The following is a 14,296-nucleotide window of genomic DNA, read 5'->3' as shown; positions in this document are numbered from 1 at the left end:
ACCTGACTGTACCATCCAAACACCCATCAGAAATAATGATCTCACTTAGTCAGCTGCCTGCAAACAGTGTGCAGGTCACTCTGACCCAGTAGTAAATGTCTCTTGACCAAAGAATTGTATTTTACCCATCATGCATAAGGATTCTAGATCTGTACCTAAGAATATATATATGTGTGTGTGTGTGTGTGTGTTATGCTATGTAAATATACATATATGTGACAGCATATATGTTTCCCCTATAAACTAAGTTACTAAGGCACTACAGAAGCAGAGGCGGATCTACTGTGAAACTAATGAAGCTTAAGCTTCAGGGGCTCCGATCCTGGAGGGGCCCCCGAAGCAACTTTTTTTCTCCAATGAGTGAATTTCTCTACAAAATCGATGGGAGTTTTTTAGTGATAGAATCATAAGCCAATGGGCTGAAGTACTTAATGTTGACTTTAGAATATGCTCTTTTCACATGGCCTCAAAATGTCCCTGCAATTGGTCCAATGTCAAACTTTCCTTGGGGGCTTGCCGTGCCCGAACCCCCAGCTGTATGGACTCGCTGAGCTCACCAGGATCTATTCATAGCCTACATTTTGGCAGCTGGATCCTCAAATCCTTGGTTGGTGCGGGGCTTAATAATTCTGTATCTCAGCCCTTAGGCCAGAGCCAATCGGAACCATAAAAAGACATCTGAATTCTCAATTCAGGCTGCATTTGTGCATTTTAACACCAAAATATCAGATTTTCACCTCTTTCTCCTAACGTGCCCCCTCTGATGACCCCCTCCCTATTATTATTATTTATTCGTTAAATTTGTAGCCCACCCTCATTCCCGGTCAAAGCCGGGCTCAGGGTGGGTGTCATGTTCCTAGGCCTCAAGCGCAGCCTACAGGCCCCGTATGTGTGTTCAGTGCCGTCCAGGCGCCGTTTTGTGCACAGCCGGCCCTATTATTACTTGTGCAGAACAGGCCCTGTTGAACAGCACCCATTTAGCCAGATCTGCTTTCTGGGGGGCAATTAATGGGGGGGGCGGCAGGGAATGCGATTCACACGTGCACTTCCAACAAAGGTGGGTCGTGGGGGGGGGGCGGGCCAGGAGGGCAGCCCCCCCCCCCGGCACAGTTCAGCGGGCGGGGCTGAGGCAGGCCGGGCCTAGCCGGTTGCCATGGCGACGCGGCCCTCTACTCGAGGCGAGGCGCCTGCGCGGGCCGCGCTCGGACTAGGCCTCTCCGCCCTGCGTCGGCCTGAAGCCGCGGCCGCCTCGCTCTCCGGCGGCGGCGATGGACGGGCCGAGTCCGGGCTTCGTGCTGCGCTACCTTTCAGAGGTGGAGGCGCTGGCCGAGGAGGCGCTGGCCGGGAGGCAGCAGGTAGGCCCGGCGCGTGGGTGGGTAAGAGGGAGGGAAGGAGGGGGGAAGCCCCCGGCCGCCCCCCCCCGGTAGGCCCGGGAGGTTGGCAAGCCCTACCACGGAAGGGGGATTTGGGGAGGGGGTTTTGCCTAGAACCTATGATGCCCCATTTTCTCCAGGGGAACTGATCTCTGTATTCTGGAGATCCGGAAGAATTCCTTTTTAAAAACAAAAAACTATTTTTTTTTATTTTCCTCCTTTAACACATCAACATAGAAACAATATCCAATACTAAAAATAATAGTAATAATAAAAAAGACAAGTAATATCACTAATTTAACAATATAATGACGTCCCCCTCCCCCTCTCCCGTCTAAAAAACAAACTGTATAAACTTTTGCTAACGGAGCTGATCCCAATATTTTTTTAATTAACCTGTTCTGGTCGTATCTAACATTATTACATCAGCACCTAATATAAGATTAACGCAAAGTATATTTTAACTAATATATCCTAGTCCTATCCAACATTGTTAGGTCAATACCTAATATAAAATTAATAACAAGTGTAGATATGGAATTAGATCAAAAAGTATTCTTAAATGGGCCCAGTAAGAATTAATTTTTTTCAAAAATTAAACACGTAGTTTAGCAGTTGACATAAACAGTAAATAATAAAAACAGATAGGAACCATTATTAAATATATTTATATGTAATCAATGATATATTAACTTCCCCTACACCTCCCTCCATTTTCATTAAAAATTTATTTTATAAGTCTTACCTTTTAGATCCAGCAGAATTCCTGAACCCACCTGGAGGTTGGCAAACCTAAGTGAAGACCCTTGGATGAAATTGTACTAAATAGGGGTGTGTGTGTGTGTGGGGGTGTGTGTGTGTGGGGGGGTGTAACTTGCAGCAAATCATTTAACTTTGCAACTCAACATTGAAAAGTTAAATGATTTGCTCAAAGTTGGGGGGCAGGTAAGCTTTGGGAAGGGGAGTGAGCGTGTTCGTAAAGGAGGGGCTGTCTAAAGAGGTGGTGGAAACTGAAAATGGCTTTCGAGGAAACAAAGAAAGGGGAATAATGACAAAGTAAAGGGATGTGTGGTGCACGGAAGGTTAAACACTTTACCTTAATGAGAAAAGGTAAAATGCTTAACCTTCCTTTAGTAGTAGAAAAGAGCAAGAGTCCAGTAGCACCTTAAAGACTAACAAAAATATTTTCTGGCAGGGTATGAGCTTTCGTGAGCCACAGCGTGAGCGTGAGCTGTGGCTCACGAAAGCTCATACCCTACCAGAAAATATTTTTGTTAGTCTTTAAGGTGCTACTGGACTCTTGCTCTTTTCTACTATTGCAGACAGACTAACACGGCTACCCACTGTGAATAACCTTCCTTTGACCTTCTGTGTACTATACAGTTTCAAGTAGGTAGCTGTGAGACCAGTGGAATAAAATTCTAGTCCCGCAGCACCTGAAATCTGCAGAATTTTTTCAGGGGAGACGTTTTAGCAAGTCAAGAGTTCATTTCGTCAGATGCCGCAGGTTTGTGAACCTGCGGCTCTTAAAAAAAACAAAAAAACCCTGATATTTAAGATAAAATAAATGTGAAGGTGAAACAACCAATATGTGATGGGAATGATCAGCAAAGGTTATTTTATGGGGCTAAAGTGAAGTGCCCATGGAAAACCCCCAGCATTCACATGGACACGTGTATGTATAAGCAGAACCCCCTCCCTTCATTCACTTCCTTGCCTGAAAGCAGAAACACACAGCCACGCGCACACATATCATCCGAACTTTCCTTCCCTCCTTTCCCAGCTCCGGAAGGTAGGGAATTCTAATAGAACGCTTTGTTCCCCCGTATAGCAGAAAGGCTAAGTTATGTATCACAATGCTGAACAATGATGACTGTAAACTCGTATGTTTGAAATACGTAATAGCCTAAAAGTTATAAAGCTAACTGCTTGCCTGGGGTGGGGGTGGGGGGGTCAGTCTCCCGCCTGTGCTTGGGTCGGAGCCTGTGCATCGAGCTTCTATTCTTTGGCCAAATAAAAGAGCTGTTAGTTTATCCAAACCTCCTCTCAGTTGTCTTTCGTTGGACCCTACGTATAATTGGATCACAACAAAAGGGCTTTGGTTGGTTAACACAGAGAGATGTGTTAACGCGACATGACGCTGTCTTTTCAGATTGTGGCTTTGGATCAGAAACGGAATCAGAACCGAGAGGCACTCCGGGCTCTCAGCAAGGAACTGGCCAGTTCAGGTGAGTATATGAAGCTGGTATGTGCCTCAGCTCCATCATCAGCAGAGCATCCCTTTAGGTATCAGAAGGTAGCCATCATATCACCTCGCAAACATATCTTTCTCCAGTGTAGAGATTCCAAGCTCATTCAACCTCTCTTCATAAGACAGGGTCTCCAAACCCCTCACCATCTTCGTTGCCCTACACTGCACTCCCTCCAGCTTATTGACATCCAACAGTGACTGGCAGTAGCTCTCCAGCAGGTCTCCTGTTCCAGATCTTTTTTAACTGGAGAAGCCAGGTTTGCTTGGGAGCTTCAGCAAGTATATGATTAAAAAATAATAATGTTAAACACATTGCTGAGCTTATTGTCTCTTGTCATTCTGGGTGGAGTCTGAAGTACCCCATTGGTTCCCAATGATGGGCAGTAGAACTGGTTGGCCACTGTGTGGGACAGGATGCTGGACTAGAAGGATCACTGGTCTGATCCAGCAGGGCTCTTCTGGTATTCTTGTGAAGCTCTCGGCCTCTATGCCCTGTTGTTGGACCTCCAGAGGAACTGGTTGGCCACTGTGAGAAGAGGATGCTGGACAAGATGGACCACTGCTCTGATCCAGCAGGGCTCTTCTTACGTAGGCCTCGGCCTTTATACCCTGTTGTTGGCCCTCCAGAGGTTGGCCACTGTGTGAGACAGGATGCTGGGCTAGATGGACCACTGGTCTGATCCAGCAGGGCTCTTCTGATGTTCTTACAGATTCCCTTGTCACATTCCTCAAGGAGCCCAAAATGGCATTTCAGGGCTGCAGCTGTCCTATAAGGTACATTAGACCAAGAGCTGTAGATTTTCCAAAACTGCCCTTTCCCCACTACTGAGAATGGATTTGATACTTGAGAGACAGCGTGGTGTAGTGGTTAAGAACAGTGGTTTGAAGTGGTGGACTCTGATCTGGAGAACCGGGTTTCATTCTCCGCTCCTCCACATGAGCGGCAGAGGCTAATCTGGTGAACCAGTTTGGTTTCCCTACACTCCTACTCATGAAGCCTGCTGTGTGACCTTGGGCTAGTCACAGCTCCCTCTGAACTCTCGGCCCACCTATCTCCCAGGGTGTCTGTTGTAAGGAGGGGAAGGGAAGGTGATTGTAAGCCGGTTTGAGTCTTCCTTAAGTGGTGGAGAAAGTCAGCATATAAAAAATGACTCTCCTTCTTCTTCTTGCATGCTGTGCAGGTCCGGGTCCCCTGCGTGTGCCTGGCTTACTGTTAACTTTTTGCATTTTCCTTGCGCTGGGCAGAGTCTAGTTTCCATTGTGACTGCTGTCCTTCCTGTGCAGAGCTCTGTTGTGTAGGGGCTGTGGCTCAGTGGCAGAGACTCTGCTTGGCGTGCAAAAGGTCCCAAGTTCAATCCCCGGAATCTCCAGTTAAAGGGACTAGGCAAGTAGGTGATGTGAAAGACCCCTGCCTGAGACTCTGGAGAGCCGCTGCTGGTCTGAGTAGACAAGACTGACTTGGATGGGCCGAGGGTCTGATTCAGTAGAAGGCAGCTTCATGTGTTGCTTACTTATAAGAACTACAGCAGGACAGGCCCACCCTGCTGTAGATGCTTCCCCAAGATAATCTGCCGCAGGGTGTGTGTAGGATGGCCCTTCCCAACAGGACACAAGAAACAAGGCCACTACGGAACATAGGAGCTCTGCTGGACCAGGCCAACAGGGCCACCTAGTCCAGTATCCTGCCTCCTATAGAGAGCCAGCGTGGTGTGGTTAAGAGCGGTGGTTTGGAGCGTGTGACTCTGATCTGGAGAAAGTGGTTTGATTCCCCACTCCTCCACATGAGTGGTGGAGGCTAAACTGGTGAACCTTGTTGGTTTCCCCACTCCTACACATGAAGCCAGTTGGGTGACCTTGAGCTAGTCACACTCTCTCAGCCCCACCTACTTCACAGGGTGTCTGTTGTGTGGAGGGGAAGGGAAGGTGATTGTAAGCCGGTTTGAGTTTCCCTTAAGTGGTAGGGAAAGTCAAGTAGCCAAGCAGGTTGCTCCAGGAAGCTCACAGGCAGGGGACCTTCAGAGGGCAGGGGCTTTCCTAAGGTCATCTAGTGAATCAGTGGCAGAGACAAGCTTTGAACCAGTAACGTCTTGATTCTTAGAAGAAGAAGAAGAAGAGTTGGTTTTTGTATGATGACTTTCTCTAACACTTAAGGAAGACTCAAACCGGCTTACAATCACCTTCCCTTCCCCTCTCCACAACAGACGCCCTGTGAGGTAGGTGGGGCTGAGAGAGCTGTGACTAGCTCAAGGTCACCCAGCTGGCTTCATGTGTAGGAGTGGGGGAAACCAACCCAGTTCACCAGATTAGAGTCCACCGCTCATGTGGAGGAATGGGGAATCGAACCAGGTTCTCCAGATCAGACTCCACTGCTCCAAACCACTGCTCTTAACCACTACACCTCCTGAAACATGAACACAATGAGAGCTTGGGTTCTGTTCCAACTCCAGTTTCACATGCCTAGAATCACTTAGGCTGGGGTGCTCTGGCACATAGGCTGGGTACCTATTGCCTTCTCTACTCATAAGTTTCAGTACATCAGCTAGCGTTCTTCCACGGGTCTTGTAGCTTCCCTCCAGACTGGCTGTGAGTGCCATCTTTGATTCTGCCTCTCCCCCTGTTGCCCAGAGGGGTCTGGGGGTCTTGATGGCTGCCCCTCCCCACAGCTCTGGAATCCCCTTCTTGTGGAAATTTGCCAGAGCTGCTTTTTGGAGATGATCACTGAGAATTCAGAAAATCTGATACTTAGATTGCCAACATGATCTTCAATTGGCTATTAAAAAAAAAATTGAACAAATGATCAAGTGGGCAGGCTTGTCTTCCTTTGCCAGGTTTTGTTTGCAATTTTCTTTCTTTAAATGAGATGTCTGTGTTCTTGACTTACTGCTACCTGCCCTGAGACTTTGGGCTGGAATGAACTGGGGGAAATCCCATCACCTAAATGCATCGTTAAATTGTGGCACTCCCTGCCCCAGGATGTGGTGATGGCTGCCAACTTGGAAGGCTTTAAGAAAGGAGTGGACATGTTCATGGAAGAGAGGGCTATTCATGGCTACTAGTCAAAATGAATACTAGTCATGGTGCATACCTATTCTCTGCAGTATCACAGGAGCAGGCCTATTATCTTAGGTGCTGTGGAACAAAGGCAGGATGGTGCTGCAGCAGTCGTTTTGTTTGGGGGCTTCCTAGAGGCACCTCGTTGGACACTGTGTGAACAGACTGCTGGACTTGATGGGCCTGGGTCTGATCCAGCAGGGCCTTTCTTACGTTCTTATGTCTCGAAATGCAGCACCCGGTACCTAGGAGCTGGAAATATTTTCTCAGCCCTGCCTAAATCAGTACGTTGCTTCCAAGGCCTAAGATACCAGCACTCCTGATGCAAACAGGAATGTATTTTGCTCTCAGACGACTCAGAGGTTTTTGCAGAATTTGCAGCAGGGGAACCTGCCCCTCATGAGCAGTTTGGCCCTGCTGCTGCTGGTATCTACTAAGCACTTCCTAAAAGCTGTAAACAGAGAGGGCCGGTACAGGAAAGAGGCCTGCGGCGGTGACTTCCATTGGTGCTTTTAATAGTTACAGGAACTTCTCAGAATTGTGCCAGTTACTCCCGCCCTCATTCGCTCGCACGGTCCCATCACGGCTGAATGTTTTTCAATAGCACATTAAATAGGGTGACTAATGTCTCCTGCAAGTGGCAGCCGTCTCATCTTCTCCCTTGGGAGGGACTGTGAGCTGCAAATTGTCTTGCTTCCCTTGCACACGGTGAGGTTTTTTGCATTAATGAAGGCAAGGCAGAATAAATGCGCTCGACCTGTGACCTCGAGTGGTTCTTTGGTTCCTGCGAGCCTTTCAGAAGGGCCCGTGTCCTTTGCAGGGCAGACTGTCTGCCCCTGCTCTCTTGTACTCCTGACATACCGTTCTCTGTCTGTCTCCTCTCAGAGCAGTTTTTCTTTTAGAGAGAGAGAGAGAGCAATGATTTCTCCAGCATGGTGTAGTGGTTAAGAGCAGTGGTTTGGAGCGGTGGACTCTGATCTGGAGAACTGGGTTTGATTCCCCACTCCTCCACATGAGCAGCGGAGGCTAATCTGGTGAACCGGGTTGGTTTCCCCATTCCTACACATAAAGCCAGCTGGGTGACCTTGGGCTAGTCACAACTCTCTCAGCCCCACCTACCTCACAGGGTGCCTGTTGTGGGGAGAGGAAGGGAAGGCGATTGTAAGCTGGTTTGATTCTGCCTTAAGTGGTAGAGAAAGTCGGCATATAAAAACCAATTCTTCCTCTTCCTCCTGCCCTCAGTCCACACCTTGGACTAAAATCTTGTTCGTCTGTAGGGTGGCCACTAGGCTCCTGTTCATTTGTACTGGAGCAGCCTCAGTAGAATTTTCCAGCCAAGATTGGGTAGGCCAAGTTCAGGACGGTGGAGGAAAGTGCTGCCAAGCTGCGGCCAACCTATGGTGACCCTGTAGGCCATAGGGTTTTCAAGGCCAGCAACCCACAGAGGTGGTTTGCCATTGCCTGCCACTGCATAGCGACCCTGGACTTCCTTGGTGGTCTCCCATCCAAGTACTAACCAGGGCCAACCCTGATAGCTTCTGAGATCTGACAAGATCAGGCTAGTCTGGGCCTTCCAGGTCAAGGCCAAGTTCAGGCACAGGCCCTTTCTAAAGTGCCCTTATGCTGAAGGACTTCTGTGTCCTTCTCGGTGTGTGAATGGGGTCTCCTAAACACAGCCCTGTTTCTTTGCTTTCAGATGAAGTTATGGTTTGCTTTGGGAGCATGTTTGTTCAGCTTCCGAAAACCAAGACCAAGGACATGCTGCAGAAAGGTGAGGTCCTGATGGGGCTTTTGTCATGTGCCTGCAAAGTTTACACAAGCCATGTAGGAGTTTGTTTGTTTTATAGTCTGCCTTTCTCACAGGTGCTGAAGGCGGATTACACAGAGCGAGCCAGTACAATCCACAAAATGGGACATTCAGTAGCCAAATGCATTAGGATTTTACAAGTCTGGAACCACCAGAAAGAACTGAAGCATAGCATGAGTATTAACATGACACATTAAGCAGTACAGAAATTGCATAATAGGATCCCACTCACAATAAGCTATACACAGCAGTATACACCACAGCTCATACTTTGGCCACATGATGAGGAGAAGACAAGAGTCACTGCAAAAGTCAATCATGCTAGGAAAAGTTGAAGGCAGCAGGAAAAGAGGAAGACCCAACAAGAGATGGATGGACTCTGTAAAGGAATTCGCAGCCCTCAGTTTGCAAGACCTGAGCTAGGGTGTCAAAGATAGGACATTTTAGAAGACGTTGATTCATAGGGCTGCCATGAGTCGGAAGCGACTTGATGGCACTTCACACACACACATAGACCACAGTCTTAGTCATTTATCTAAGGAAGTTTGTGAACCATTTTGTGCAGCAGTGCAACCCCATTACCTGTGCAGAAAAGCCCTCTTGAATAGTTCAGCTTTGCATAATTTGCGGAAAGCCAGAGGGGGAGAGCTTTCCTGTCATCCTCAGGCAGGCCATTCCACAAGGTGGGAGCCACAAAGGAGAAAGGGCGTATATGGTATACAGTTGCTGATTTTGCCCGTTTCCACACTGGCACCTGCCGAAGCCCTTTCTGGCATGACTGAAGTTGTCATGGCGGAGCATAAGGAGAGAGGCGGTCCTGCAAATAAGAGGGGCCGAGGCCATGAAGGGCTTTGTATGCGATAGCTAATACCTGAAACATCCCGGTAGCAGGTGGGCAGCCAACGTACTGTCTGCAGAATGGGAGCGATATGCAGTCAAGCAGTCAGGTCGGCTTGCTGAGAATCACGGTCCGAGATGCATAGTTAAATTGGGGAACTCCCTGCCCCGGGATGTGGTGATGGCTGCCAACTTGGAAGGCTTTAAGAGGGGAGTGGACACATTCATGGAGAAGAGGGCTATCCATGGCTACTAGTCAAAATGGATACTAGTCATGATGCATACCTATTCTCTCCAGGATCAGAGGAGCATGCCTATTATCTTAGGTGCTGTGGAACACAGGCAGGACGGTTCTGCTGCAGTCGTCTTGTTTGGGGGCTTCCTAGAGGCACCTGTATGGCCACTGTGTGAACAGACTGCCGGACTTGATGGGCCTTGGTCTGATCCAGCAGGGCCTTTCATCGAGTTCTTATGTTTTTATGTTACCCCTGGGCATTCAAGCAGCTGAACGAAGGCATCGGTATGCTCCAGGTTCATCGCTCATCCCAGCATTAACCTTGCCAACATTCAAGCTGCTTTTGACATCCTTGTGACCAGATAAATGTAGGTGGAGTTGCACATTTGGGACACGGTAAAGCCTGGCGGTTTAGCTAGTTGCTGCCCCCTGTGTGTCCAATTTCTTTCAGGGAATCATGAGGCACCGGAAGCCTGCTTTTTCATTTCTGTAGAATGGAAGCTGAGGTTCTTTGAATGGCTGATTATTTGTCCCTAGGGGAAAGGAGGGACAGTTAGGAAAGGGAGAGACCGGATAATTTTCCGGTAGCTCCTGCTCTCCTGGGAGTCAGTCTTCCACCCCCTCTTGCCTTTATTCAAGGGAGCTTCAGCAGTCTCCGCCTGGCGTTCACAGGATTCTTCTTGGCACAAAGGCTAGAACCTACAGCCAGGCTCTTAGGAAGCTGCTTCTGCCCCTGGAGAGCTGGGAGTAGCTTTACAGGCCTTTTATCCACCTGCAGTTTTGCAGGGATTAGAATCATAGAGTTGGAAGGGACCACCAGGGTCATCTAATCCAACCCCCTGCACAATGCAGGACATTCACAACCCCACCCCACACCCCCAGTGACCCCTACTCCATGCCCAGAAGATGGCCAAAAACAAAACAAAAAGCCAACCTCCAGGATCCCTGGCCAATCTGGCCTGGAAGAAAATTGCTTCCTGACCCCAAAGTGGCAATCAGCATTACCCTGGGCATCTAAGAAAGGGCCATGAGAGCCGAGCACTGACTCATCCCTTCCTGCCCTCCCTCTCATGATCTGCCTACGTTCACAGAATCAGCATTGCTGACAAATGGGCATCTAGCCTCTGCATAAAAACCTCCAGGGAAGGAGAGCTCACCACCTCCCGAGGAAGCCTGTTCAGCTGAGGAACCTCTCTAACTGTCAGAAAATTCTTGATGATGTTTAGCCGAAAACTCTTTTAATTTCAACACATTGGTTCTGGTCCGACCTTCTGGGGCAAAGAAATGACCTCCATACCAACCCATATATGGTAGCCCTTCAATTACCTGAAGGTGGTAATCATATCACCTCTCAGTCTTCTCATTATCTGGTAAAGCATCTCTACTTCTAGCACTGTTTCTCTTCCAACCATTTGAAGAAGTCTGCTTGCCAGAGCAGGGGACAGGTGTCAGCAGTGGGCCAGCTGAACAAATCACTCCTGAGGGCTGAAATGTTCGGAGCAAGCGAGCCGTGTTGTGCAGAACTCCTGGGGAATACGTTTGTGTCCCCCATGTCCTCCGTTGTCCTCCGTTAGGGCCACTTTTTAGTCCAGAAGTATAAAGAAGAAGAGTTGGTTTTTATATGCCGACTTTCTCCACCACTTAAGGAAGACTCAAACCAGATTACAATCACCTTCCCTTCCCCTCCACACAAAAGACACCCTGTGAGGTAGGTGGGGCTGAGAGTGCTCTAAGAGAACTGTAACTAGCCCAAGGTCACCCAAGCTGGCTTCATGTGGATGAGTGGGGAAACCAACCCGGTTCACGAGATTAGCCTCCGCCGCTCCTGTGGAGGAGTGGGGAATCTAACCCGGTTCTCCAGATCAGAGTTCACTGCTCCAAACCACTGCTCTTAACCACTACACTATGCTGACGTGTAAAGCAAAAACATTGTGCTGCTTTGCTAGAAATAAAAGTATTGTAAGAGTGGTTTGCCCACGACTTCTCCCACCCGTGTCTTGTATCTATTGGTGATCATTAAAAACGACAAAACTCTGACCTTTCAGTTTAGGCCAGGGGTCCTCAGCCTTTTTGAGCCTGTGGGCCCCTTTGAAAATCTGACACAGAGAGGTGGGGGCAGCCACCAAATGTGAGTGAATGAGGCTATGTATAACTCTGATTGTTCAGCATTTCAGGCAGAGGCTCTGTTTAACAAGGTGTTATATAAAATGGACGTGCTGTTTAAAAATATTTTTCTTGCGTGCACACAAGTGTACATATTGAGCCGAGCCCCGTGGCGCAGAGTGGTAAGCTGCTGTACTGCAGTCAAAAGCTCTGCTTATGTCCTGAGTTCGATCCCAATGGAAGTCGGTTTCAGGTAGCTGGCTCAAGGTTGACTCAGCCTTCCATCCTTCTGAGGTCGGTAAAATGAGTACCCGGCTTGCTGGGGGTAAAATGTAGACGACTGGGGAAGGCGCTGGCAAACCACCCCGTAAACACAGTCTGCCCAGTAAACGGTGGGATGTAACGTCACCCCATGGGTCAGTAATGACCCGGTGCTTGCACAGGGGACTACCTTTACATATTGAGCTGGCTAAGAAACACTCATCTGGCCGTATCTGGATGATCTCCAGTGGCCAATCAGAAGCTCTGCTGGCCCCATCTGTCTCCACCCACTTTCTAAAAACACTCGGGCACCAGGAAAGATGTTGGCTGGCACCCATGGGCACCACAATGGTGACCTCTGGTTTAGGCAGTAATTCTGGGGGGAGGGCAGGGTGTCTGGCTGTGCGTTTTTGGCTGAAGGGGGAACGACGCCATCGTGCAAGACGGGCGACAGGTTTGAGGACGAGCCGGGCTGAGGCCAAGCCAAGGAGCAATAATGTGGAATAACTGGGTAATGAGTCTTGAGTGCGGCAGTGTCTTAAATCACCCTAGTGATTCAAGTTCTGTCTCCACCCTTTCGCCAGATCAAGAGCTCTTGGATGAAGAAATAGCCAGCCTGCGAAAAGAGCTCAAAGTGAAGGTCAGCCGTCTCCTAGAAGCTCAAGGTATTGACTGCTCAGTGTTCTACCCCGGATGGATTTGGCGGGGAGGCAGAGGGCTCTTTGCAGCCGGCAGGGCCCAGATTGTGTTTGCCGAGAAGCCTTTTCCCGGAGAGCTCAACTCTGTACCGTCGCTCCTGTCTGGCCTTCGTATTCAGATAGAGGGGCTGGGGGTGAGCAGAGCTTGTCTTCAAAGAGCGGGTGGTTCTTTTTTCAAAGGCCGGTTCCCCAGTGTTCGGAGAGAGGCTGGGTTCTTTACCCCAGTAATGTTCGTCAGGAGATGGGGAGTGATTCTCGCGGGTGCTGAGTAGTTACAACAGGAAGTACGGGGGAGGAGGTGGAACGAGGCCGGTCAGCTAAGCGAGGCTGTGCGGCTCCCTTGCTGTCGGGGAAGGCTTTGGAGGAACCCGGCTCCTGGTCAGGTGCTCAAGAAGGTGAGCGCTGCTGCCTCTTGCACGGAATGAAGTCACTGTAAAGTGCTTTTGTGGGACGATGCAAGAGAAATGGAGAACTGACTGTCTCCCTTGAGCTTTCGCCCCCTTCCTCTTCCCGCTGCAGGGGAGGGCATCTCGTTGCTCTTGTCCAAGCAAAGCTGCTTTCTTGAGCAAGACTGCCCCCACACGGATGGCTGGTCTGTGCCCCTCCAAGTGTCTGCTCATAAGACTGGCCAGATCACTCAGGAAGGATTTGGTGTTCACTCACAGTCTTGCCCTGACCTCCCTCTGCTCTGAATGAGGCTTGCGTGCTTCTCAGGGCAGAGACTTGTTCTTTGCTGATGCTAATTTTGTAACATGCCTCGAACACTGGTGGTGCGTGCTTAATTCTTATACAGTGTGGAATTTGCTGCCAGAGGTGGTAGTGATGGCCACAGGAATGGATGGCTTTAAAGGGGGATTAGGCAGATTGATGGAGGAGAGGTCTATCAGGGGCTACTAGCCATGTTGTCTAAAACGAACCTCCACGTTCAGAGGTAGTAGACCTCTGAATCCCAGTGGCAGGAGGCAGCAGCAGTGGAAAGCCTTCACCTCTATGTCCTAATTGTTGGCTACTTTGTGAAACAGGATGCTGGACTAGATGGACCCTCACTGGTCTGATCCAGCAGGGCTCTTCTGATGTTCTTACGAAGGCCTCGGCCTCTGTGCCCTGTTGTTGGCCCGCCAGAGGAACTGGTTGGCCACTGTGTGAGATGGGATGCTGGACTAGGTGGACCCTCACTGGTCTGATCCAGCAAGGCTCTTCCGAAGTACTTACGAAGGCCTCGGCCTCTGTGCCCTGTTGCTGGACCTCCAGAGGAACTGGTTGGCCACTGTATGAGATGGGATACTGGACTAGGTGGATCCTCACTGGTCTGATCCAGCAGGGCTCTTCCTACTCTTGGACCTCAAGGGGAACTGTTTGGCCATTGTGTGAGATAGGATGCTGGACTAGATGGGCCACCTTTCTGATCCAGCAGGGCTGTTCTTAACTTCTTCATAACCATTGACACTAGACAGTACTTCACATGGTGCACCAACCTAATCTCGCCCCAAACGACCTGTGTAAGAGAAGGCATAAATCCCTTGGCTGTTTGGCAAATGCTTCCGTGGGACTTCTGTGATCTGTCCTTACCTTCCACTGCCTCCTTCCTTCCTCCAAGGTAAACCGGAGCTGAAAGGCTACAATCTGAAGCCCTTGAGCAGCGAGGAAATGTGGTTTATTAAAAAAGTGCTGGAGGGCTGA

The 14,296-nt window shown here is 49.3% G+C and overlaps 1 protein-coding gene across 1 annotated transcript; it reads left to right on the top strand.

The window, feature by feature from the left end:
• The first annotated feature begins 1,268 nt into the window (after positions 1-1,268).
• On the top strand, positions 1,269-14,296 carry PDRG1 (p53 and DNA damage regulated 1). The gene is made up of 5 exons (XM_056844930.1): positions 1,269-1,355; positions 3,526-3,601; positions 8,372-8,446; positions 12,503-12,583; positions 14,214-14,296. Exons 1-5 carry the CDS (start codon positions 1,269-1,271, stop codon positions 14,294-14,296), a joined length of 402 nt encoding a protein of 133 aa, XP_056700908.1.

This window comes from Euleptes europaea, chromosome 2, assembly GCF_029931775.1.
Source record: "Euleptes europaea isolate rEulEur1 chromosome 2, rEulEur1.hap1, whole genome shotgun sequence".
In the NCBI taxonomy this organism is placed as follows: Eukaryota; Metazoa; Chordata; class Lepidosauria; order Squamata; family Sphaerodactylidae; genus Euleptes; species Euleptes europaea.
Note: the sequence above shows the minus strand (reverse complement) of the source record. Positions and strands in the feature narration are given on the sequence as shown.